Source organism: Oncorhynchus gorbuscha, linkage group LG08 (genome assembly GCF_021184085.1).
Source record: "Oncorhynchus gorbuscha isolate QuinsamMale2020 ecotype Even-year linkage group LG08, OgorEven_v1.0, whole genome shotgun sequence".
Lineage (NCBI taxonomy): Eukaryota > Metazoa > Chordata > Actinopteri > Salmoniformes > Salmonidae > Oncorhynchus > Oncorhynchus gorbuscha.
In genome coordinates, this window is record NC_060180.1 from 57,795,766 (window position 1) to 57,823,240 (window position 27,475).

Genomic DNA, 27,475 nt, shown 5'->3' on the forward strand with positions numbered 1-27,475 from the left:
CATCTAGCCACTCGAGAGCACCCTTACCTGCCGATCTATAAATTATGTCTCCGTAATCTAGCATGGGTAAGATGGTCATCTGAATCAGGGTTAGTTTGGCAGCTGGGGTGAAAGAGGAGCGAGTACAATAGAGGAAACCAAGTCTAGATTTAACTTAGCCTGCAGCTTGAATATGAATATGTGCTAAGAGAAGGACAGTGCACTGTCTAGCCATACTCCCAAGTACTTATATGAGATGATTACCTCAGGCTCTAAACCCTCAGAGGTAGTAATCACACCTGTGGGGAGAGGGGCATTCTTCTTACCAAACCACATTACCTTTGTTTTGGAGGTGTTCACAACAAGGTTAAGGTTAGAGAAAGCTTGTTGGACACTAATAAAGTTTTGTTGTAGAGCATTTAACACAAAATCTGGGGAGGGGCCAGCTGAGTATGAGACTGTATAATTTGCATATAAATGGATGAGAGAGCTTCTTACTGCCTGAGCTATGTTGTTGATGTAAATTGAGAAGAGTGTGGGGCCTAGGATTGATTGGTGACAGGCAGTGGCTGAGACAGCACTCTTTGAGAGAGAAAGTTAGCAAACAAGGCCAAAGACCCCTCAGAGACACCAATACTCCTTCGCCGGACCAAAAGAATGGAATGGTCTACCGTATCAAAAGCTTTGTCCAAGTCAAAAATAGCATCACAACATTGCTTGGAATCAAGGGCAATGGGGACATCATTGAGGACCTTTAGTTATCCAGAGTCTTACCTTTGCCTCGATTTGTCAGTCTCGTCCAGGTCATCATGGCATTTGTAGTTCTTTATGATAGCCTCATTAGCTATTAGGTAAATACAGGTGACTCTATTGATAAAAGTAACCTTGTCCTAGAGAGAGATCTAGTTATTAAAACGTCACATCAGGGTAAGCTTACAAGAAACACAGCCCTTATTTTAAGTGTTTCTAAAATCCCCTATGGGAAAAATTAATGGTGGAAAAAACGATTGGAACCATTTCCTTGTTTGACTGATATGACCAATGTTCCTTTTAAACTGCTTGTGTGAAAGTCAGAACATGAGGATTTATGGTTAGAAATAATAATAATGATGATGATGTTGTTGGGGATTACATTGAAATGCTTTTGAAATTCAGTAATGTTGGATTCCGGCTCATACAGGTGTTTATGGAAATTATATAGTAGATATAATAACAAAAAGAGCAGTGAAAAATAATTTTGTGGATATAAAGGTGTAATATTCATATGTGTAAACATACTGAATTTTACCGCCATATCATATTGATCACCCACGTGATACGTGAACATGCCAGTTATAGCTAGCTAATAAAGAGCTACGTTCAGAAATATATCCTGTAGTACTGCATTTGATTATTTTCTACAAAGTATGCAAAACAAGACAAAATGTGTAGTTGGGTAGAGGGGAAATTAAAACATTGATTTGTAAAAATGGGTTAGGTTGCTGGCAGAGACAATGGGATGAAAGTAGTAAGGGCAGAAATGTGTTATATAGTACAAAGAAATCGGGAGATAGTGTCATGTCATGGGAACAGAAGGGAGGATGTTGTGTAGGATGTGATTAGGGCATACGGGATTTAATTAATATTGGAAATTAATAGGTTAACATGGTACTGGAATGTGTAATGGATGAGTGGTAGAGGAAACGGTTGAACATGCATTATTATTTTTTGATGATTTGATAGGGTCTGAGATGTTGGACGGAAAGCCACATCGAATTTAGTCCTACATTGAACACCACACATTGGTTGATACTGTATGCTGAATGATAGAACTGCTATTTCCATTTTTAAATGTTATGTGATGCATTTTCTTCATTGTTTTTTATGCTAGGCCCCTCTGGTAGGCCTACATTATGATCAGTTAGCCACAGTAGCCTGATTGGCCACTGTTAGAACAGTAAATTAAAACGGGTACAGTAAACGCTCGCCGGAAATTGCATAGCAATTTCACAAGGTTCAAGACCTGACATTTGCTCATGTTAGAGGGAACATTTGATTATGACTCGTACTGTGGGGCTCTATTGTTAGGGCGGAGAAACGTGTATCTTGTCAGTATATCCATAATCTTTGCTGTTGCCATTTGGCAGCTGTTGCCTTGTAGCTTTAGCTACCTGAGTAGCAAATGTTAGCAAGTTAGCTAGCTAACTTCTTTGCTCAAATGGTGAGTATTGTTTATGCCATTTTAATATTTCACTTGGCGTGTTAGGAAACTCAGCAACAGTTTTCCAGTCAACGCATGACTTGCATTCATTTGTCGTTGTAGCGTGAGCTAGCAAACAGGTTAGCTGGCCAACTAACTTCCGTTAGCTAACTAATTGAGTTTATAATGAGAATCTGGCATGTTCGCTTACTCGTGTAAAAGTATTCATGTTTTCGTGTAACGTTAACGTCAGTTTGCTTGTTAGCTAGCTAGGTATGGTTTAAATGCTAGTTAGCTAAAACCAGTGCCTGGCCCTAATGTGTTTTTTTATGCGCTTCCTTCTGTCTATAGTCAGAATAAACACAAATCAACGGCACCGCTGACTGGATTTTCTATTTTCTGTTTAATTAACAACGCAAGAGTTACGAAGTACGACCACATGTCTCGCTAAAACATGATTTTGTGTTCAGTGGTTGCTTGACAACGGAAATTAAAGAGACAGTGGGTCATTGCTACATTTTGTCAATGAGATGATCAGAGGAAATTACAACGGCATACGTAGATGGTTTAGTTACAGTCATGCTAGCTACCTAGCTAACGTTACCTAGCTGCTACTGTACGATAACGTAGCCAGTTAACTACCAGTAGCGCCCAAATGTTTACAATTCAAGACCTTTCTTGCAAACGTCAACATCATCTCTATTTGAACCATTTCACAGAAACATTGAAGTGTCTGTTTATTAGCTAGATAACGTTATAAAGTGTGTGTACGTTGCTAGTACAGTTGAGCTGTATTTATACATTTGACATTTTGTCACTGTCTTTTTCAGTGAGCCTGTATTATAAATGGAGATGGATGATGAACTTGAGAAATTCATCCAGCAACAGAAGGACAGAGTGGCCGAGGATAAAGCCAGCTTGGAACAGGATCCACCTTACCTTGAAATAAGGGTGTGTTTCAATGCTCCTTTTACTGTGGTGCTAGAATACTGAAAATGTTGGACTTGGACATGAGTGCAATGCATGCTACTTTATGTGTTTGGTGACAGCTGAACAAATTATTGCAATTTTCTGACCAGTGACGTATTTACTGATCAACAGACAAAAGACTACAAGGCCCGTGACCCCACATTCACAAATATCCGAACATTTAAGTCAGCCACAGAACAAGGGAAGGGTAAAGTATAGATTTGAAGTTATAAACCCAATTTGTAAGCACTTTGTGGTAGATCTAAATCCTGGCTGTTGGGAGGCCTTATTTCATGTATGCCATCCTGTTTTTCAGAGGAGAATTGTTGTCTAAGTTTACCTTTGGGTGAAGACTATGAGAGGAAGAAACAGAAGTTACAGCAAGAGCTCCGTCTGGACTACAGACGCTACGTGGCTCAGGTAATAATATTACCCATGCCAAAAGTTATATAGTTTTTACTACTTTGTAACCTGTCAGCATCCATGCATGGGCCACAAGATTTACTGGAATGTTGTGGATGCAAGGAGTCAGTGCAGTTATCTTCCAAATATTTTTCTACCAAATATGTATATATTTTTTTTACAATCTCTGATATGGGCTGATTTGGCCAATTTTGTTCCTTAATTATAGAAAAAACATCTCAATGCTGCAGAACCAGACCCATCCCTTCCCATTGGTGAGAGGAGAGCTGCTAAGGTAACCTACACAGTTCTGCATATAGCCTATTTTATACCATGCTCAGTCAACTGAAGCCGCTTAGAGTTCATTGAGAGAGAAAGAACTTTAGACGTCAGGTCATCTTAAACATGTCTTAAGAGAACGTGCTCAACTCTATCTTCTGCAAGTAAAACGTGTGCTTGGAACGAAAAGTCGATCATTTTTAAGCTGTCCTTTCCCCCTCATACAAACAGGAGCAGCTTGCTTCTCTCAGAGCTCCTCCAGAAATACCTGTTGTCCACTGCAGCCCCCGACCCCCGGTGCACCCCAAGCAGGCCCCCTCCATGAGAGACGCAGCCACGCTGACAGAAGGAAGGAGGGGACTGCACAGGGGAGGACGCTGCCTAGTGGAGGGCAGGAGGATGGAGGGCCTGTGGACTGAGGATGAGCTGCTGCTTCCCAGAGAGAGGGCCAGGTTGGTGAGAGTAGACTTTGACTCTGAGGCAGACCTCACAGAGGAAGAGCTGGATCTGATGATGAGAAGGAGACCAAGGCAGATGAGGCTAGAGAGAGAAGAGAGGACGTGGCAAAGAAGACACTACAAAACAGACTTAAGGTATTTAAAAAAAAAAACACTTCCTATGTGATTCAAATAAAATATTTTTGGACATAAGGTCAAAACAAATCAATATTTATTGGTCACGTACCCAGATTTGCAGATTTGATCACCTGTGCAGCGAAATGCTTATGTTTTCTAGCTCCAACAGATCAGTAATACCTAGCAATACAAAACAATACACAACTAATCCAAAAATATTAAATAAATTAATTCATATCAGAGCAAGCAATGTCAGAGACCAGAATATAAATACAGTACCTTCATAAAGTATTCACACACTTGACTTTCTTAATTGTGTGGTTACAAAGTTGGATTAAAATGGATTTAATTTTCATTTTTTGGGGTCAAAAATCAACACAAAATACTTCAATGTCAAAGTGGAAGAAAAATGAACTTTCTATTTATTAATAGAAATAAAACATATGTTATTCGATAATTATTCAACCCAGAGTCCATACATCTTAGAATCACCTTTGGCATTGATTACAGCTGTGAGTCTTTCTGGGCAAGTCTCTTAAGTGCTTTGCAAACCTGGATTGCACAATATTTCCCCTTTTTAAAATTCTTCAAGCTCTGTCAAGTTGGTTGTTGATTATTGCTAGACAGCCATAGAACTTCAAGTGATTTAAATCAAAACTGTAACTAGGCCACTAAGGAACATTCAAATCAAATTTTATTTGTCACATACACATGGTTAGCAGATGTTAATGCGAGTGTAGTGAAATGCTTGTGCTTCTAGTTCCGACAATGCAGTGATAACCAAGTAATCTAACTAACAATTCCAAAACTACTGTCTTATACACAGTGTAAGGGGATAAAGAATATATACATAAGGATATATGAATGAGTGATGGTACAGAGCATCATACAGTAGATGGTATCGAGTACAGTATATACATATGAGATGAGTATGTAGACAAAGTAAACAAAGTGGCATAGTTAAAGTGGCTAGTGATACATGTATTACATAAGGATGCAGTCGATGATGTAGAGTACAGTATATACGTATGCATATGAGATGAATAATGTAGGGTAAGTAACATTATATAAGGTAGCATTGTTTAAAGTGGCTAGTGATATATTTACATAATTTCCCATCAATTCCTATTATTAGAGTGGCTGGAGTTGGGTCAGTGTCAATGACAGTGTGTTGGCAGCAGCCACTCAATGTTAGTGGTGGCTGTTTAACAGTCTGATAGCCTTGAGATAGAAGCTGTTTGTCAGTCTCTCGGTCCCAGCTTTGATGCACCTGTACTGACCTCGCCTTCTGGATGATAGCGGGGTGAACAGGCAGTGGCTCGGGTGGTTGATGTCCTTGATGATCTTTATGGCCTTCCTGTAACATCGGGTGGTGTAGGTGTCCTGGAGGGCAGGTAGTTTGCCCCCGGTGATGCGTTGTGCAGACCTCACTACCCTCTGGAGAGCCTTACGGTTGAGGGCGGAGCAGTTGCCGTACCAGGCGGTGATACAGCCCGCCAGGATGCTCTCGATTGTGCATCTGTAGAAGTTTGTGAGTGCTTTTGGTGACAAGCCAAATTTCTTCAGCCTCCTGAGGTTGAATAGGCGCTGCTGCGCCCTTCTTCGCGACGCTGTCAGTGTGAGTGGACCAATTCAGTTTGTCTGTGATGTGTATGCCGAGGAACTTAACTTGCTACCCTCTCCACTACTGTTCCATCGATGTGGATAGGGGGGTGTTCCCTCTGCTGTTTCCTGAAGTCCACAATCATCTCCTTAGTTTTGTTGACGTTGAGTGTGAGGTTATTTTCCTGACACCACACTCCGAGGGCCCTCACCTCCTCCCTGTAGGCAGTCTCGTCGTTGTTGGTAATCAAGCCTACCACTGTTGTCGTCCGCAAACTTGATGATTGAGTTGGAGGCGTGCGTGGCCACGCAGTCGTGGGTGAACAGGGAGTACAGGAGAGGGCTCAGAACGCACCCTTGTGGGGCCCCAGTGTTGAGGATCAGCGGGGAGGAGATGTTGTTGCCTACCCTCACCACCTGGGGGGCGGCCCGTCAGGAAGTCCAGTACCCAGTTGCACAGGGCGGGGTCGAGACCCAGGGTCTCGAGCTTGATGACGAGCTTGGAGGGTACTATGGTGTTGAATGCCGAGCTGTAGTTGATGAACAGCATTCTCACATAGGTATTCCTCTTGTCCAGGTGGGTTAGGGCAGTGTGCAGTGTGGTTGAGATTGCGTCATCTGTGGACCTATTTGGGCGGTAAGCAAATTGGAATGGGTCTAGGGTGTCAGGTAGGGTGGAGGTGACATGGTCCTTGACTAGTCTCTCAAAGCACTTCATGATGACGGAAGTGAGTGCTACGGGGCGGTAGTCGTTTAGCTCAGTTACCTTAGCTTTCTTGGGAACAGGAACAATGGTGGCCCTCTTGAAGCATGTGGGAACAGCAGACTGGTAAAGGGATTGATTGAATATGTCCGTAAACACACCGGCCAGCTGGTCTGCGCATGCTCTGAGGGCGCGGCTGGGGATGCCGTCTGGGCCTGCAGCCTTGCGAGGGTTAACACGTTTAAATGTCTTACTCACCTCTGCTGCAGTGAAGGAGAGACCGCATGTTTTCGTTGCAGGCCGTGTCAGTGGCACTGTATTGTCCTCAAAGCGGGCAAAAAAGTTATTTAGTCTGCCTGGGAGCAAGACACCCTGGTCCGTGACTGGGCTGGGTTTCTTCTTGTAGTCCGTGATTGACTGTAGACCCTGCCACATGCCTCTTGTGTCTGAGCTGTTGAATTGAGATTCTACTTTGTCTCTGTACTGACGCTTAGCTTGTTTAATAGCCTTGCGGAGGGAATAGCTGCACTGTTTGTATTCGGTCATGTTGCCAGACACCTTGCCCTGATTAAAAGCAGTGGTTTGCGCTTTCAGTTTCACGCGAATGCTGCCATCAATCCACGGTTTCTGGTTAGGGAATGTTTTTATCGTTGCTATGGGAACGACATCTTCAACCCACGTTCTAATGAACTCGCACACCGAATCAGCGTATTCGTCAATATTTTTATCTGACGCAATACGAAACATGTCCCAGTCCACGTGATGGAAGCAGTCTTGGAGTGTGGAGTCCGCTTGGTCGGACCAGCGTTGGACAGACCTCAGCGTGGGAGCCTCTTGTTTTAGTTTCTGCCTGTTGGCAGGGATCAACAAAATGGAGTCGTGGTCAGCTTTTCCAAAAGGGAGGCGGGGCAGGGCCTTATATGCGTCGCGGAAGTTAGAGTAACAATGATCCAAGGTTTTACCACCCCTGGTTGCGCAATCGATATGCTGATAAAATTTAGGGAGTCTTGTTTTCAGATTAGCTTTGTTAAAATCCCCAGCTACAATGAATGTAGCCTCTGGATAAATGGTTTCCAGTTTGCAAAGAGTTAAATAAAGTTAGTTCAGAGCCATCGATGTGTCTGCTTGGGGGGGGGATATATACGGCTGTGATTATAATCGAAGAGAATTCTCTTGGAAGATAATGCGGTCTACATTTGATTGTGAGGAATTCTAAAATCAGGTGAACAGAAGGATTTGAGTTCCTGTATGTTTCTTTCAACACACCATGTCTCGTTAGTCATGAGGCATACGCCCCCGCCACTCTTCTTACCAGAAAGATGTTTGTTTCTGTCGGCGCGATGCGTGGAGAAACCCGTTGGCTGCACCGCATCGGATAGAGTCTTCCCAGTAAGCCATGTTTCCGTGAAACAGAGAACGTTGCAGTCTCTGATGTCCCTCTGGAATGCTACCCTTGCCCGGATTTCATCAACCTTGTTGTCTAGAGACTGGACATTGGCAAGAAGAATGCTCGGGAGTGGTGCGCGATGTGCCCTTGTCCGGAGTCTGACCAGAAGACCGCTACGTTTCCCTCTTTTTCGGAGTCGTTTTTTTGGGTCGCTGCATGCGATCCATTCAGTTGTCCTGTTTGTAAGGCAGAACACAGGATCCGCGTCGCGGAAAACATATTCTTGGTCGTACTGATGGTGAGTTGACGCTGATCTTATATTCAGTAGTTCTTCTCGACTGTATGTAATGAAACCGAAGATGACCTGGGGTACTAATGTAAGAAATAACACGTAAAAAAACACAAAACTGCATAGTTTCCTAGGAACGCGAAGCGAGGCGGCCATCTCTGTCGGCGCCGGAAGAACAAGTTTGTCAAGTCAATGTTGTTTTGGTAAGTAACTCCAGTGTATAATTGGCCTTGTGTTTTAGGTTATTGTCCTGATGAAAGTGGATTTGTCTCCCAGTGTCTGTTGGAAAGCAGACTGAACCAGGTTTTCCTCTAGGACTTCACCTGTGCTTAGCTGTTTTCCTTTTCTTTTCATCCCCCAAAAAACTCCCTTGCCGATGAAGAGCATACCCGTAACATGATGCAGCCACCACCATGTTTTAAATTTGAAGGGTTGCACTCAGTGACGTGTTCTATTGGAAGTGCCCCAAACATAATGCTTTGTATTCAGGACATAAAGTTAATTTCTTTGCCACATTTTTTTGCAGTTTTAGTGCCTTATTGCAAACAAGATGCATGTTTTGGAATATTTGTATTCTGTATAGGCTTCCTTCTTTTCACTTTGTTATTTAGGTCAGTATTGCGTAACTACAATGTTGTTGATCCATCGTCAGTTATCTCCTATCACAGCCATTTAACTCTAACTGGTTTAAAATCACCATTGGCCTCATGGTGAAATCCCTGAGTGGTTTCCTTCCTCTCCGTCAACTGAGTTAGGAAAAACACACTTATCTTTGTAGTGACTTGGTTGTATGGATACACCATCCAACGTGTAATTAAGAACTTCACTATGGTCAAAGGGATTTTCAATGTGATATTTTTTATGTATTTTTATCTACCAATAGGTGTCCATCTTTGCAAGGCATTGGAAAACCTCCCTGGTCGTTTTGGTTGAATCTGTGCTTGAGATGCACTGTTTAACTGAGGGACCTTACAATTACCTGTATGTGGGGATTACAGAGATGGGGCAGTCATTCAAAATCATGTTAAACACATTATTGCACAGAGTTAGACCATGCAACTTATCAGACTTGTTAAGCAAATTTTTACTCCTGAATTTATTTACGCTTGTCATAAAAGGGGTTGAATACTTATTGACTTGACATTTCAGATTTTCATTTTTTTATTCATCTATAAACATTTCTAAAAACCTAATTCCATAATGGAGGTGTCATAATACCCTTAACCTTGCAGTCAAACAGAGAATTGGTTCCAATAGTTTTTCCACCATTAATTTTTCCCATAAGGAATTTTAGAAACACTTAAAATAAGGGCTGTGTTTCATGTAGGCTTACCCTACCGTTTTGATGACAATATAAATCTCTCTCGGACAAGGTGACTTTTATCAATATATTGATAAATCACCAATGGTGACTTTTAGATAGTATATGAATAGAAAAGGTGTGTACAGCAATAGTTGTATAGGATGAGACATGACTGGAATACAGTATATAGATAAAGTGGATAAAACCGTATGTGAACAGTTATTGAACACTGGTCACTTTAATATGTACATACAGCAGCAGTCTCTAAGGTGCAGTGTAGAGTACTGGGTGGTAGCTGGTTAGTAACTGTGACTAAGGTTCAGGGCAGGGTACTGGGCGGAGGCCAGCTAGTGGTGACTGTTTAACAGTCTGATGGCCTGGAGATAGTAGCTGTTCATCAGTCTCTCTGTCCCAGAGCAGACCGTTCTCGTGAGCAGCGGGGGCCCGTGTCAGCGGCTGAATGTTTTCGGGCGAAGAAGGTGTTTAGCTTGTCTGGGAGCGAGGCGTCAGTATCTTCCACGTGGTTAGTTTTCCATTTTATAATTTGTGATTGTCTGGAGCCCCTTCCACGTATATCTTGTGTCTGAGCCGTTGAATTGCGAATCCACTCTGTCCCTGTACTGTCGATTTGCCTCTTGATTTACGGAGGTCATAGGCAGTCTGTTTGTACACGTCCATGTTGCTAGTCACGGTGCCAATGTCGTGCAATTCTTGTCATGTGTAATTACAAATATACCGTTTTTTCTTACCTGAACAGCAAACAAAGAAAAAGGCACAAATATACAATATGAAATAATATTAAAACAAATTACATTTTATCCCCTCCCTCCACCCATTCACTGTTGGCCCAACTTGTTAATGATGTTACACTTAGCTAAAAACTGAAATCATTAAAAAGGTATGTAATTGGTTAACTATTCCTACTGACATGGTATTTGCAGTATGTTTTTATGTCTATGTTTTGAAAAAGTATTGTTCATTGTCTTCCTCTTTTTTGCCCAGGGACATATCAAGGTTCAGGGACAGAGGTGCTGAACTGCCTGACTACACAGAGAGTAGTCAATATGCAGACAGGAAGGAGACTAACGGGTCTGTTGTTCCTGATGAGGATTATTTGGAGGCAAGCCGGGGGACATCCTCTCCAACCCCCAAACCCAAGTACGTCAAGTTGTACTAAATCACTATAACTATAATTTTGATAACTTTAACTTCCAAAGGAATGTGCTAAAACCAATTTGGACAAGTGAACATGATTGGACTGCCATGTCTCTCTTTTTGTTATGGATTTTATAATGCAGTGCATTTTCTCTATGTAAATGTATGTAAACAGTAGACAAAATATCAACTTTAATCTGGATAAAACACATTTTTTGGTTTCAATTTTAAGGACATTGTATGGAAAAGGACAGATGAAAGGTCTGATGTTACACTATAGCTGGCTCATGGCTTGTTGATTTAGATTCCGCTCGTACAATAAAATCATATTAAATCCCAAGCCGGCCTGAAATCGGACAAACCAATAGTGGATCTTAAGCATTGTGTTACCCTCTGCACTCAAAACTTCACTCACACAATTCAACCACTCGCTCACTAAACAAACATTGAAGAATACCGAGAGACAATAGTCTGTGAGGTATGATGAGTGTACTGTGAGTGCTGATTGACGTCTTATCTGCCAGGCTGCAGGTACCAGCAGGGATGAGACCCAGTGGAAGATTCAGATCCTCTACCAAGAAGGACGAGGTTGAATTCGTTACCGGGCTTATGATTGGTAAGACCCACTCTGTTCTGAAGTTCATTACGAAGATTAATTACTGTTTTTTTTGTTGGACGAATTGAACATTTGATGATATTCCTCAAATGTGGTGACATGGCATGTCTGACAGGGGCTGCAGATGCAGCTGCTGCCTTGCAGGGAAGGAAGGAGAGGTACAGGCATGAGCTGCAGGAGCAGATAGCTGAACAGCAAAGAAATAAGAAGAGGTGGGTGTCAATATCTGCGTTTGATCCTGCTGTCCAATGAAGAACAAACCCTTACATTTTCCATCTTAGTGAGATGGGCTCCATTTGAGCAGCTTTGTAGTCTGAGGTAGATTTGATTATAATAATAACAGGCAACCCAATTCTGATATTTTGACAAATCAGATCTTTTGCCAATAATTATTGAAATAGTATGGGCGACGAGAAAAACATTTAAGGCCAAATGGAAAATAATGCAGGCACTAGGGATGGGGTTGTGAGCATGCCTGTCTGGGCAGATGAGATTAAGTCATTGAGCGGCAGGGTAGCCTAGTGGTTAGAGCGTTGGACTAGTAACCGAAAGGTTGCAAGATAAAATCCCCGAGCTGACAAGGTAAAACAATCTGTCGTTCTGCCCCCGAACAAGGCAGTTAACCCACTGTTCCTAGGTCGTCATTGAAAATGTTGTTCTTAACTGACTTGCCTAGTTAAAGGTAAAATAAGTTGTTTGTGTGCATCTGTAAGTTGTTCATATATGGAGTAAAATAAGATTCAAAATGATCAGAATTGGGCTGCCTGTGTAAACGCAGCTTAAACAAATCTACCTCCGACCACAATGCTGCTAAAATGCGTCAATGTACATCATGTAGCCACCGCACTAAGATAGACAATAAGGTTTTCAAACACAGATATGGATACCTCATATGAGCTGTGTGTTGTCCTTTGTCATATTAGGGAGAAGGATTTAGAGCTCAGAGTTGCTGTGACAGGGACAACTGACCCGGAGGAAAAGGCAGATCGGATCAAACAGTTTGGAGCAGTGAATAGTGATGACCATGCCAGAAAGAGAAAAGACAGCTTGTACCCACCAGGCCAAGCTGTGGACCTACCAGGGGATGAGTTGAATGAGAGACCCAGTGAGGAAAACAGAGAGAGGCTTCCCCCTGAGCAGCCCTGCGTGGCCTTCCAGTCCCCCCTGCTGGACTACAGCCACACCCTGGGCCTCAACAGTGGAGGCACCTCCCCTTATAGCCAGGCCATTCACAGGAGCATGGACACTCCCAGGTAAAACAAAAAAAAGATTGTCACATAACGTTACACTGGAAAGGTAGAGTGAAATGTTGTTTTACAGGGTCAGCCATAGTAGTATGGCACCTCTGCAGCAAATTAGGGTTAAGTGCCTTGCTCAAAGGCAGATCGACAAATGTTTCACCTTGTCAGGTATTCAAACCAGCAACCTTTCACTTACTGTCCCAACGCTCAAACCACTAGGCTACCTGCCACCTAGGTTGCTATGACAGTAATCCTGGCCTGCGTCCCAAATGGCACCCGGGCTCCAGTCAAAAGTGGTGCACTATATAGGAAAAAAGGTGCCATTTTGAATAGACCAGGTGTGTTTTCAATCTGATAAATTCACTACATAATTTTTTTGTCTGACAATTTAACATTGCCGTATGATTTTGAGTTTCAGGATGGCAGGTTTCCTTCCTCATCCACCATCTACATTGGCAGATGCATATAGAAGTCCCTATGATGAGGCCCATCTCTACTATGGTGCAAGGAACCCACTGGACCCTAACCTGGCCTACTGTAAGCACCACCTACCTACCAGTCTATTATATATCAAATTTTATTTGTCACATGCCAAATACAACAGTGAAGTACTTACAAGCCCTTAACCAACAATGCATTTAAGAAAAATACAAACAAATATATATATATATAAGTAACAAATAATTAAAGAGCAGCAGTAAAATAACAAAAGCGAGGCTATATACAGGGGGTACCAGTACAGAGTCAATGTGCGGGGGCACCGGTGTCGAGGTAATTGAGCTGTACATGTAGGTAGAGTTAGTGCCGATGGATAGATAATAAACAGAATAGCAGCAGTGTAAAAGAGGGGGGGGTTAATGCAAATAGTGTTGGTAGTCATTTGATTAGATATTCAGGAGTCTTATGGCTTGGGGGTAGAAGCTGTTTAGAAGCCTCTTGAACCTAGACTTGGCGCTCCGGTACCGCTTGCCGTGCGGTAGCAGAGAGAACAGTCTATGACTAGGGTGGCTTGATTCTTTGACAGTTTTTAGGGCCTTCCTCTGACACCGCCTGGTATACAGGTCCTGGATGGCAGGAAGCTTGGCTCCAGTGATGTACTGGGCCGTACGCACTAGTGCCTTGCGGTTTGAGGTCGAGCAGTTGTGATACCAGGCAATAATACAACCAGTATTGCGCTCAACGGTGCAGCTGTAGAACCTTTTGAGGATCTAAGGACCCATGCCAAATCTTTTTAGTCTCCTGAGGGAGAATAGGTTTTGTCGTGCCCTTTTCACGACTGTCTTGGTGTGCTTGGACCATGTTAGTTTGTTGGTGATGTGGACACCAAGGAACTTGAAGCTTTCAACCTGCTCCACTGCAGCCCCGTCGATGAGAATGGGGGCGTGCTCGGTCCTCCTTTTCCTGTAGTCCACAATCATCTCCTTTGTCTTGATCATGTTGAGGGAGAGGTTGTTGTCCTGGCACCACACAGCCAGGTCGCTGACCTCACTATAGGCTGTCTCGTCGCTGTTGGTGATCAGTCCTATCACTGTTGTCATCGGAAAACGATGGTGTTGGAGTCGTGCCTTGGCATGCAGACATGAGTGAACAGGGAGTACAGGAGGGGCCTGAGCACACACCCGAGGAGCCCCCGTGTTGAGGATCAGCGTGGTGGATGTGTTACCTACCATTTCCACCTGGGGGTGACCCGTCAGGAAGTCCAGAATCCAGTTGCAGAGGGAGGTGTTTAGTTCCAGGGTCCTTAGCTTATAGTCTATATTAACACATTAATAGGGTTCCATGTTACAATACACTTACAAAAAAATGAATGGATGTTTGCTGGAGTGAAAACAATTTACTATGTCCCAATGTCCATACTAGCATACTATTTAGTATGCATAACCAATGCATCACTTCATACTAAGTAGTGTGCACATTTTGGCATATAATACATGTGTTCTCTGATCCAGCATAATGAGTGTTCTGTGTTTCTATGTTAGATGGTCAGATCCCGCTGACAGGAGGGGTGCAGCCCATGTCCTACCTCGGCCTTCCTCCTGCAGGGCCTCACCCCAGCCAGATGGGTCAACACAGCCCTCACAGCCATTACAATGGGAGCAGCCATCCAGAGCCCCCTCCACAGTATGTGTTGTACCAATCTCATCCTTTCTCTTCCCTTCAACACCCAGGCTACATTCTGATTATCTACCGTTCTCCTGAAGTGTGCACTTGTACACTCCCCCTCATTGATTGAAAAGGAATGGACTGCTGTGAGGAATATGGGGAAGTGAACGAGTGCCCACTTCTAGAGAAGGTTAGAGAATCTGGACTCTCTCTTCAACACCTACAATGAGTGTATCCCCCATTCACCAGTTGGGGGCACCTCCTCTAAAGGAACAAACAGAGCTGTTCCCCCTATCGATGGCTAGTGTTCTGTTATGAGACGGTCATGCCCACTGGCCATCTGGACAGACAGGAGTGTTGACTCCCTGCTGAGTCACTGCTGCAGTCTGCACGGGTATGGTCAGAGTTGTTCCCTCACTGCTGAGTCACTGCTGCAGTCTGCACTGGTCTGGACAGCTCTGAGCTGTCTCGCTCTCTCGCCTCCTAGTGGCTGTATGAAGATATTTTTCACAGTGATACATTGATATTCATTACGCAAGGCATGAAAAGTGACAAACCACATCAATTGTGTCTCCTGTTTCCCATACCTTTTTGCATAGTATTGAACATTTCAAATTGATCTGCTTTTTATAGTAATGAACAGAAGGAATACATGAGAGTGAATTAACATTGTCTCTTGTTCAGCAGACCTGCCAGTGATGCTGCTACCATGGGTTCAGGGATTGGAGTATTCCCTGCAGAGCAGGTCAAGCCATCTAAAGAGAGTGTGTTACGTTACAAGGAGGCACTAAGACAACAGGTACATTGAGAATGTGACTGTGGAAGTCAGCAGAATCTTTCGTCTCCATGCGTTTTGTCACAGAGTGTGCTATTTCGGCAGGGAGACCCCAGGAAAGGGAGGAGTCAGATTTTTTGCCAGGTAACAGATGAGTTGTAGCTTGATATAGAATATTACAAGTGTTATAAAAAGTATTTAACTGAATATGTTTAGACATTCCAACAGCAATATACCATTGCACTCCAGCCTCTTACATTGCCCTCTGTCACTGGTGATGATTCGTTATGCGTTATGAATAGACAAATATCTTATTTGGTATTCTGATCAGTGTTCCGTCCTAACCTGACTACAGATCCAGGAGAGACGAGAGCGGCGGAGGCTGGACAGGGAGGAGACAGATCGCTACGAGGCCAAGCTGGAGGCAGACATGAAGAACCACGACCCCTGGGGAAGAGGAGGAGGAGGAGCCCCTCTCAGAGACAGCGGGGGCAACCTCATCAGTATGTTCCTGTGGTGGAATTATTGTAATCAAAAGGAGAGACTTAGATTTTTTTTAAACAATCAAACTGTATTATTTAATTAGTGCAGTAATGGAGTTGGTCGGTAACCACTCCTGGAGGTGATCACTGAGAACTCAACCTGCTGGTTTGAGCCACAGCATTTTATAGCAAAGTCCAACCTCCTTCATTCTACATGACACACAACAGATATACGGAGTGGATTACAAGGTTAAGATTTGTATGAAAGATACTTATAAGTCACAGCAGACAGTATCTGCTGGAAAGACTCTTCGTGTGGAGACCAGGGTCTGGCCCCCCAACTCCATACTGGAGCCATCTCCCCCGGGTACCTTATAGAACAGAAACATTTACTCATGCTCTGGAATGCGGTATCACCCAGAGGTCCATCCTCGGTAGAACACACACAGATGAGCATTCTAACAACCCCTTATTCTGTTGCATAAAATGACCATTTGATGCAATAACAACATTATAACAATCTTGTAATTTCCACCATATCCCTGTTATTTCCCTTCCTCCACACTATGGTCCACTTATTCTCTAAACTTTGTTTCAGTTCATATGTTTTGGAGACTGATAGCAGAGAAAGGCCATTGTGTAATGTTTTTTAATCTTTGTAAAGGATATTGCTAATCATAATCGTGTGAATTGTGTTACCAGCCGATCTGCACCAGATGCACAAGCATAATGAAGAGGCCTACATCAACCCTGAGACATGGCAGAAGAGTGCAAGAGCCACTGTGGCAGTGCCCCGAGAGGACACTAGACCTCCCTCCACCCACAGAGTCTCAGGTAGATACAGTGGTTTTCATATTGATGTGATTCTAAGGACAGAGAGGAAATCTGCATCCCACAAGGTACCCTATTCCCTTCATAGTGCTCTACTTTTGACCAAAGCCCTATGGGCCCGAGTCTAGGCTGCCATTTGGGAAACAACCCAAAGTGGTAGTGGCACCCTCAGTAATCTTGGTTAATCCAGAACTAAAGTCTTGTGTAATTGGTCAGATGCTCGATGCATGTTAAGAGAGAGAGAGAGCGAGAATCTGAACCGGAATGAAGAGCTCCACCCTCTCTGCAAGTCTATTAGCCCTCTGCTTCGGAAAGTCAACAGATGCTAACACCTGTGAAATCGTGATTTGTCCAAATAACCAGTGACGAAAAACCTAAGCACCGGAACTAATGCTGCTCATCATGTCTCACATCCCGTTTGTATAATGACAGACCTACGGTATCATTTATGTTTACGTAGTCCGTCCATGAGCGATTACAGCTTCACCATCCTGTCCAACTCACTGTCATGTTCAGCTACTATGTTGTTTTGTCTGGTGGGTTTCTCCATACAGGTTTTGCTCAGGCCCCTTCGTTTGCCAGAGGCAGTATTTTTGGGAACCTGCCCACACCACAGCAGCTCCATGAACAGGAAAAGTACAAGGCTTACCTCAAACAACAGGTACTGGATGTTACATATCAGTACTGTGATGGCTAGAGTAGCATTTTCATATTATCACCAGAAATAAACCTTCCCCTAAACTTGATCAGAAGTCACATTTAAAAAAAAGCTTATTCCTGAGCTTAAACTCAATGTTGTACTGATGCGCATTGATGATTTGGTTAACCATACACTCAGCTTTGATATCTGATTAGATACACGCATACAGACTGTCTCACTGATGACACTGGTTGTCTGTCATGCTGCCTAAGATTGAGGAGAAGCGGAGGAAGGAAGCGGAGGAGCGAGAGTGCCAGAGGCTGCAGGAGGAGAAGGAGGAGAAGAGGCTGGCTGAGCAGAGGGAGCGCATCCAGAGAGAGTATGAAGAAGAACAGGACAGGAAGAAACGCAAGGAGATGGAGGTCAGTATTAACTGGACCAGGGCTTGGGTTCACTAAGGGAGCTGTAGCATTAGATTACACTGCAATACTCATCTACTACTACAAGTAAGTAATGTCTATCACCTGAATGCTATCGTTTGACATGAGTCATTCAGTTCAGCAAATCTTTATTGTAATTCACTCAGGGGACTGAGCAAAGTTGTTTTTTTTCTCCAGCAAAAAGCCAAGAATGATGAGCTGATCCGTCTGGCTGAGGAGCGAAAGAAAGAGGTGGAGAGGACGAAGAAAGAGGCAGAGGAGAAGGAGAACTCTGCCCTGAGGAAGCAGGATGAGAAGGAGAGATGGGCACGCCTACAGGAGGTGAGCTCGATGGAAGGCTCTCTGTTTGACCCTCTGAGCATTTAGAGGAGGTTTACTATTCAGACATTAAGCCTAGTCCTGGATTAAAAAGCATGCTCAATGAACAATCTCTATTGAAAGTGCTTTTTAGTCAGGAAGCAGGCCCTGAGAGATTCATATGAGATAAGTGAGGACATTCATGTGGTTGTCTGTCTGAAGGTACCAAGGGAGCCCTCTCCCCCCATTCCCACCCTCCAAAAGAGGCATCAGGCTCCCCAGTACAGCCCCAGACCTCCGTCCATGGACAGCCATCGCGTTACTACTGTCCCCCTGTCTGTGAGTGACTTCCAGAGCACACAGCATGTCCTCTTCCACACCACCATGGAGAGAAATAGTTTGACTGAGGAAGTATCAGTGGAGCACAACGACTGGATCTTGTCTTCCTCCCTCTCTTCCCCCTGTAGGAGCGCTCTCTGTCAGGCCTCCAGTCCCCCCCAGTCCCGGCTCGCAGGAACCAGCTGAGAGCCGCCGGTAACACTGCCTCACACTATAATACAGTACACAGCAGGTAGAAACTCAATTTTCTCTCAACGTCTGTGATGCTGACGTGTGTGTTTGTGCCAGAGGACCAGCGGGGTGTGATCAGCGAGCTGTCCGAGCTGCGTAGACAGCTGCGTAGCGAGCAGAAACGACTGGAGGGCCAGCTACTGCAGTCAGAGTGGGAGGAGCTGGACTCTCCAATGAGTGACAGGTAAGACTGGTGTGGTGATGCCCTCCACTGTTGGTCATGTGTAGTGCTGTGAGTTAGTGATGCATGGTTTGACTCATAACCCACAGTCCCCACAGTTATATCCATGGGACTGACAGGTGTAGACTAATTAAATATTGTGTAGATGAAGGGTGGGTGGGTTGAAAACAGAAAACAATACCTTAAATCAATAAATGTATAGTTCTTGTGCAATTTATATCCGGAGAGCTTTAGGGCCTAACTGTACACGTGCCAAATAGCCTACACACCAATCGCCAAAAGCTTTTGGGAACGCTCAGAGAAAGTTAACATCAATCCTGGAGGCAAAAAGAACAATGTCGGAGTTTAATTCAATAAGAGAAAAGCTGTGAAATGCAGAGTTGAAAATAAATAAGAAGGGAGGGTCAGAAAAGTAATGTTTGAGAAACAGTCACAAGACTGGGACAGTAGCCTACTGTTCAGATGGGTTAAATGGAAACTGAAATCTGGACACTGACTGTTGGTCTATAACCTCTCACATAGCCTTAATATTAGTGCATGTAGAATTAAGCATTTCTTGCAGTAAAGTTCTACACCAAATTAAGGCAACATTGACTCCGGAACAGCAGTGGAGAAATTATTAATCTTTCAGCATCTTGAAAGAATAAGAATGCTCTGTTAGATACTGTCTGTAGACATGCTGTTTTTATTTACATTTACATTTACATTTAAGTCATTTAGCAGACGCTCTTATCCAGAGCGAATAGTGCAAGCCGAACTGACATTTTATCAGAAACATGTTGGGTTGTTTCCCCAGATTTCTATTTACTTAACCAGTCAAACTGATGTTATATGGAAATTTCACAGAAAATCATTCCATTTTTGTTGAGTTAATGCACTTTCTCCCCGTTCCCTAAATGTCTGTCATCCGCGAAATAATAACTTTTTTTACTGAGTTACATATGGAAATTTGTCAATTTAAATAAATTAATTGGACCCTAATCTATGGATTTCACATGACTGGGAATACAGATACAGTATGCATCTGTTGGTCACAGATACAGTGCCTTGCAAAAGTATTCAACCCCCTTGGCATTTTTCCTATTTTGTTGCATTACAACCTGTAATTTTAAATGGATTTTTGGTTGGATTTCATGTAATCGACATAAACAAAATAGTGCAAATTGGTGAAGTGAAATGAAAAATGTACTTGTTTCAAAAAAATTATAAATGAAAAACAGATGTGGTGCGTGCATATGTATTCACCACTGTTGCTATGAAGACCCTAAATAAAGTCCACCTGTTTGCAATCTAAGTGTCATATGATCTCAGTAAAAATACACCTGTTCTGAAAGGCCCCAGAGTCTGCAACACCACTAAGCAAGGGGCACCATCAATCAAGTGGCAACATGAAGACCAAGGAGCTCTCCAAACAGGTCAGGGACAAAGTTGTGAAGTACAGATCAGGGTTGGGTTATAAAAAAATATCTGCAACATTGAACATTCCACAGAGCACCATTAAATCCATTATTAAAAAAATAGAAATAATATGGCACCACAACAAACCTGCCAAGAGTGGGCTGCCCACCAAAACTCACGGACCAGGCAAGGAGGGCATTAATCAGAGGCAACAAAGAGACCAAAGATAACCCTGAAGGAGCTGCAAAGCTCCACAGCATCTGTCCATAGGACCACTTTAAGCCGTACACTCCACAGAGCTGGGCTTTACGGAAGAGTAGTCAGGAAAAAGCCATTGCTTAAAGAAAAAATTTGCAAACACATTTGGTGTTCGCCAAAAGGCATGTGGGAGACTCCCCAAAAATATGGAAGAAGGTACTCTGGTCAAATGTGACAAATTGAGCTTTTTGGCCTTCAAGGGAAACGCCATGTCTGGCACAAACCCAACATCTCTCATCACCTTAGAACACCATCCCCACAGTGAAGCATGGGGGTGGCAGCATCATGCTGTGGGCAGAATGGCAGGGAGGGACTGGGAAACTGGTCAGAATTGAAGGAATGATAGACAACATTAAATACAGGGATATTCTTGAGGGAAACCTGTTTCAGTCTTCCAGAGATTTGAGACTGGGACGGAGGTTCACCTTCCAGCAGGATAATGACCCTAAGCATATGGCTAAAGCAACACTCAAGTGGTTTAAGGGGAAACATTTAAATATCCAATTGAGAGTCTGTGGTATGACCGCCATTTTTTATTAATTCAAAAATGTTTGTGGGCCAAAAAAACAAAAAACTACCTTTTGTCGACCCCTGGTCTAGGCTATATGTTAGCCCCAGTGTGGTGTGTACACGCTGAACGATGTGACTGTGCTGGTGTCCAGGCACAGGGAGCAGCCCCAGGTGGATGTGTTTGACATGGCCAGACTGCGGCTGCAGGCCCCAGTCAGGAGACCCTCCTCCAGGAACACAGAGCCCAAAAACCTGCACAGGATCCACGACTCACTGCAGTTCAGATACAGAGGTAAAGATATACAGTGACTGTTTGAATAATGGGCCTGTCCCAAATGGCACCCTATTCCTTATGTCAGGGGTTGTCAAAGTGGGGTCTGTGGCCAGATCTCAAAATATATTTAAAAAATATATATATATTTTAAAAAAGTATCCTCAGTGCTCTACCAATTATACATTTTAACACTTTGTATTCCACAAAATGTTTTGTGGTGTAATTTAAAAGCTAGAATCCTTAGTTGCTACATCCATTTTCGGTATGAAAATAATATGATATACAGTTGAAGTCGGAAGTTCACATACACTTAGGTTGGAGTCATTAAAACTTGTTTTTCAACCACTCCACAAATTTCTTGTTAACAAACTATAGTTTTGGTAAGTCAGTTAGGATGTCTACTTTCTGCATGACAAGTAATTTTTCAGACAGATTTCATTTATAATTCACTACTTATAATTCACTGTATCACAATTCCAGGGGGTCAGAGGTTTACATACACGAAGTTGACTGTGCCTTTTAAACAGCTTGGAAAATTCCAGAAAATTACGTCATGGCTTTAGAAGCTTCTCGTAGGCTAATTGACATCATTTGAATCAATTGGAGGTGTACCTGTGAATGTATTTCAAGGCCTAGCTTCAAACTCAGTGCCTCTTTGCTTGACGTCATGGGAAGTCTGGTTCATCCCTGAGAGCAATTTCCAAACGCCTGAAGGTACCACGTTCATCTTGTGACGACCCTCCAACTCTGTCTGCCAAACTGTTTCTCTTTGCTCTTGTTTTCCTTAATAGGATGTCGGTGGGTGGAGCCGTGAGGGCCGTCAGCGAAATGGGACACACCTGGGCTCGGGTGTGTCCCAGGATAAATGCACCTCTTCCCCATTCATTGAGGAGACTTTCTCCATGCAGACACAGATTTTGGAAGTGGTGGCAATTTTCAACACCCCTCATTATCACATTTATGCACGCAACCACTCACTAACACTACTGACTACACACACACACCATTGTTAATTATATTTAGATTTACTTTAGTTAAATAAATATATTTTGATATTCCTTATCTCCACGTTGTCTCCTTGTTTGTTACGCACTTTGAGCCGGTTCGTGACAATCTGTACAATCTCTAGTACGCAAGTATAAACACCATGGGACCATGCAGCCGCCATACCGGTCAGGAAGGAGAAACGTTCTGTCTCCTCAAGATGAATGTACTTTGGTACGAAAATTGCAAATCAACCCCTGAACAACAACAAAGGACCTTGTGAAGATGCTGGAGGAAACAGGTACAAAAGTATCTATATCCACAGTAAAACGAGTCCTATATTGGCATAACCTGAAAGGCTTCTTCAGTAAGGAAGAAGCCACTGACCCAAAACCGCCATAAAAAGCCAGACTACGGTTTGCAACTGCACATGGAGACAAAGGTCGTACTTTTTGGAGAAATGTCCTCTGGTTTGATGAAACAATAATAGAACTGTTTGGCCATAATGACCATCCCAACCGTGAAGCACAGGGGTGGCAGCATCATGCTGTGGGGGTGCTTTGCTGCAGAAGGAACTGGTGTACTTCACAAAATAGATGGCATTATGAGGAAAGAAGATTATGTGGATATATTGAAGTAACATCTCAAGACATCAGTCAGGAAGTTAAAGCTTGGTCGCAAATGGACAATGACCCCAAGCATACTTCCAAAGTTGTGGAAAATGGCTTAAGGACAACAAAGTCAAGGTATTGGAGTGGCCATCACAAAGCCCTGACCTCAATCCTATAGAACATTTGTGGGCAGAACTGAAGTGTGTGCGAGCAAGGAGGCCTACAAACCTGACTCAGTTACACCAGCTCTGTCAGGCGGAATGGGCCAAAATTCACCCAACTTATTGTGGGAAGCTTGTGGAAGGCTACCTGAAACGTTTGACCCAAGTTAAACAATTTAAAAGCAATGCTACCAAATACTAATTGAGTGTATGTAAACTTCTGACTCACTGGCAATGTGATGAAAGAAATAAAAGCTGAAATAAATCATTCTCTCTACTATTATTCTGACATTTCACATTCTTAAAATAAAGTGGTGATCCTAACTGACCTAAGACAGGGAATTTTTACTTGCATTAAATGTGAGGAATTGTGAAAAACTGAGTTTAAATGTATTTGGCTAAGGTGTATGTAAACTTCTGACTTCAACTATGCGTGGGTGTATATGTGTGTGTGTGTATATATATATATATATATATTGATTCTTGAATATATATTTTATAAATGCCTCAGGAGCTTGGTTTAATTGTTGTATCCCATCGAATCCAAAATATGATCTTGTTTTACATCCCCTGTTTGTAAATAAATGTAAACAAACACCGTATAGCCTCAAAACATTAAAATTATAAATTTGTTATTATGGATTGTCCTTGCATCCATAGCTCTGTCTATGAATTTGAGAATGGTTACATTTCTCCAGGCCCATCCCTCAGCTTTTTTACCAAAACAGAGTCATGTAGAATTGCAGGAAATTAGCCTGAAAATTGTAACATTTTCTTTCCTATGCCAAGAGTTGGGCCTTTAAAATGTTCCTTCCCAGGGCCCGAAACTTGGTTCATCTGGCCATGCATTGCCAAAGTCGTGGTCAAATGATTTGTTTGCTATTTAAATCTCACTCGAGTTATGAGGGGTCCCTGTTGAATTTGCTATCACTAAAGGGGTCCCCGGCCCAAAACATTTGAGAACCCATGCCCTATGTAGTGGTCTACTCTTGACCAGTGCCCATAGGGTCAGGTTAAATGTAACGCACTGTATGGAATGGAGTGCCATGTGGAATGTAATCCAGGCCATTGATTGTTAAGTCTTAAAAGGGCAATTCTGACACTTCAACCTTCTATTCATAATTTCCAGCACAAAACCACATGTGTAAAAACAGCGCATTTCTATGATCTGTGGTTAAGAAACATCATTAATTAAAAAAAAAGTATTGTCATATCACAGGGTAGGATTAAAAGTGATTTTCAAAACTTTAAAACCTGAGTTTCCAATCCCAGGAGGATATTTTATTGCTCCCCACAGCACTGCAAATCTTAGTGTTTGAACTGTTTTTAAAATGTAACTTTTGATGTCATTGGATATTTTTATCTGAATTTTTTTTCTACAAAATGTAGAAATATGCTGTTTTCACATGTGCTTACACTGGTATTGTGCTGGAGATAATGAAAATGAGGTTGAAAAGTGGTGGATTTTCCCTTTAACAGCACACTATGCTCATAAAACAAATGCAGCAACTAAGGCTGTGTCTGCACTCGTTTTCCTGTTCCCTTTTTAGTGCACTGCTTTTGACCCGGGTGATCAGGATTGTCATGTGTGTATTGAGTGGAGAAGCCTTGTTTGTACTGCAGATGTTGACTCCAGAGAGGTGGAAGGCCATGGTTACTGTGAGCACCCTAGCGACAGGGATGGACAGAGTGTGGACATCCAGAGACAGGCAGACTACAGGGAGGAGCTACGCAGGATCAACGACAGCCTGAGGAGGAAACCTGCCGCCGGTCAGTAACACACACTCTCAATATCAAACTCCACTCGCTGACTAGACTCAATATCAACCTAACTGCTTAAATACTCATTGCTCACCTCTGTTCACTGCTTTATCACTAACATGAGGATATTTACAGGTGGAGTACTTGCTCTTTAAGGGCTTGGAAATCATTTGTCTTTCTATTTTGCAGATTATTTTCACTTGTCACCACCCCAGCAACAAAACCATTATTTGGTGAGTTTCTACTTGCCAGTTTGTTTAGCTATTGTCCTGAACCACAGAGTGGTCTCTTTGCTGTGCAGTACATGCTTGTCTGTGTGTAACACAATGCCTGTACACTCTTCTCCCCAGAGGAATGCAGTGGGGGATCCTATGAGAGGTTCCCTGTTGGAGTCTGACAGTGCCTTCATTGGTAAAGCCTCTGGTGGTTCACTACTATCATGTATGGGATTGAGCGCCTTCAGAATCACACAACTAAAGCTGTGTCCCAAATGGCACCGTGTTCCCTAAATAATGTGCTACTTTTGACCAGAGCCCTATGGGAGAGGCCGATGGGACCTGGTCAAAAGTAGTACACAATAGGGAGCCATTTGGGATGTACACCAGTTGTTGTAAGGGAAGGAGTGTTGAGAAGCACACCACTAACTATTTACCTGTGGTTTGTCCCAAGATCCCATGGCTGAAGCCTTCCCAGTGTCCCCCCCACCTGTACAGAAGCCCCAGCTCTCAGCCAGGGAGAGGAGGAGGCTGGCCAAGAGGGCAGACCTGCACAATGTAAGAACCCTCTATAATAAAGTTCAGTCTCTAATATCTGGGACAGTATTCTCCAAGCAGAGTAAGAGGGCTGATCTAGGATCAGGTCCCCTTTGTCCTTGTAATCTTTTTCGTCATGATCTAAAAGGCAAAATGGTTTCTAAATCGGCACTGAGACACTTGATACATACAACCCCTGACCCATACATCATGAATATATCCTCACTTCTTAGAGGCCAGTGGCAGCTCTCCATTGAAAATGCTATATTCCTCTACCATCATTATACCTTGTGCTCTGGCTTGTTTAGGAGCGGGGGAGCTCCAGAGAGCCTGTTGGCCATCCAGAGAACTACTCCCGCCAGTCAGAGGCCAGTCTCAACACACAGCAGCATGGTAGAGAGCCTAACCACCATAGGACCAAGAGGCTGCTGGCTATGAGCCGCCATGGCCTCAGAAGAGGTGGGTGTTGTATAAAGATTCAACTGAGGCTGTCAGTGCCCCAATGGAACAATTTGTCAGCCATCTTACCTGGGAGATCTGTCTATGAATCATTGTTATGTTGATGATATCTGTTTACGGTCTCTCTCTTCCAGCAGACCTGTCTGGTGATGAAGATATGTCTCCGCAGGTTTCCCCTCGCACCCCGCACACTCAGGGCTCCGTGGATACGGTTGCCACGGAGCCGTGGATGAGGCCAGGCACCTCAGAGACGCTGAAGCGCTTAATGACTGGTCAGACCCCCTGCAGGGAGAGGCTGGCCAGCAGAGAGTCTACCGTGCAGGACTGGGAAGGCCCCTCTACCTACCATGGCTAATATAACCATCTCCGCTCTAACACGGTCACTCAAAGCACTTTGGTCCCGTACACACTCAGGTTGTACAACTGATGCACAACGCTTAACATGTGTTATACCTGATTTTCTGAGGAAAAATAGCCACACAATGGTGGTGTAAACATTTCTGTGAAGAAACTTGTGTAAAATATTGATTTTGCATTGTACAACCTGAGTGTGTAGGGGACCTACGTTTGTACACTGCCCTCACTTGGCTTGATGCATCCACATCAGTGGTCATGCTGACAGGATCTCCTCAGCAGAGAAGGATCATCTGCTTTAGCTTCTAGATCGATGTGTCTACTAACTTAACCCTTTACTTTTGCAGTGCTTGACTTGTGTATCATGGTCTACCTCAAAATACCTCTTACAATGCAGAATTATGAGCTTCTTATGAAAAATGCATAGATTGTACTTTCATGGACCTGTAATGAAAAATATGCAGATTGTCTCAGAATGGTTAGTAAGTACAAGAGAGAAACTCCATTCCAGGCATTTTCTCCAGTCAAGCACTATTAAAGTTGATTAGTTAAATCAGGTGTGTAAGAGGTGGGCTGGAACAAAAGCCTGCAGCCTCAGCTGCCATCCTCTAAAAGAACAATGTGCTAGGGTTGCCTTAGGACTTAATTCTGTATCGCTGACATGCATCGGTTACTGTAAATGCAGTTTCCGAACATTGCGTTTAAATTTCAGTCACGCTGAACTTCTGCAATACGGATTGAATAGAGCTCTTAGTCTTTGAAACAGTTCAGGATAGCTTTCTATAATAATAGCACTACATTTGTAATGTAAATTGTTCAAATGGCATTTTTTATATGTACCGTGTGTAAAATGTTTGGCCAAGATGTGACCTCATTTTCAACTTAATAAAATAAACTATATTTTAAATAAGGTAGTTTTGTAGATTGTGTTTCAGTTCACCTGGTAGCGGTTTAA

At 43.2% G+C, this 27,475-nt stretch overlaps 1 protein-coding gene across 8 annotated transcripts; it reads left to right on the plus strand.

The window, feature by feature from the left end:
• The first annotated feature begins 1,538 nt into the window (after window positions 1–1,538).
• LOC124041898 (centrosome and spindle pole-associated protein 1-like) lies at window positions 1,539–27,426 on the plus strand. Of its 8 annotated transcripts, none has more exons than XM_046360019.1 (29): window positions 1,539–2,179; window positions 2,989–3,109; window positions 3,260–3,335; window positions 3,444–3,547; window positions 3,759–3,824; window positions 4,040–4,401; window positions 10,670–10,825; window positions 11,347–11,438; window positions 11,554–11,650; window positions 12,362–12,691; window positions 13,092–13,216; window positions 14,659–14,800; window positions 15,467–15,581; window positions 15,663–15,701; window positions 15,913–16,060; window positions 16,742–16,873; window positions 17,425–17,531; window positions 17,783–17,932; window positions 18,128–18,271; window positions 18,470–18,586; window positions 18,715–18,781; window positions 18,875–19,001; window positions 21,317–21,456; window positions 24,818–24,964; window positions 25,145–25,188; window positions 25,306–25,366; window positions 25,625–25,728; window positions 26,016–26,166; window positions 26,304–27,426. In XM_046360019.1, the coding sequence occupies exons 2-29, from the start codon at window positions 3,005–3,007 to the stop codon at window positions 26,519–26,521; spliced, it is 3,666 nt and encodes a 1,221-aa protein (XP_046215975.1). In that variant the 5' UTR covers window positions 1,539–2,179; window positions 2,989–3,004; the 3' UTR covers window positions 26,522–27,426. The 8 variants fall into 8 exon arrangements, with proteins under 8 accessions (XP_046215975.1, XP_046215980.1, XP_046215981.1 ...); XM_046360017.1 differs by having other exon boundaries at window positions 1,540–2,179; window positions 26,301–27,426; XM_046360021.1 differs by having other exon boundaries at window positions 1,540–2,179; window positions 13,098–13,216; window positions 26,301–27,426.
• The last annotated feature ends 49 nt before the right edge of the window (window positions 27,427–27,475 follow it).

Excerpts from the sequence above, each read along its gene's own strand:
- LOC124041898 (XM_046360017.1), top strand. The coding sequence starts at position 3,005 with ATGGAGATGGATGATGAACTTGAGAAATTCATCCAGCAACAGAAGGAC. Across the intron at positions 25,367-25,624 it reads GTCTGACAGTGCCTTCATTG|ATCCCATGGCTGAAGCCTTC; the intron begins GTAAAGCCTCTG and ends GTTTGTCCCAAG. Across the intron at positions 26,167-26,300 it reads CCGCCATGGCCTCAGAAGAG|CAGACCTGTCTGGTGATGAA; the intron begins GTGGGTGTTGTA and ends TCTCTCTTCCAG.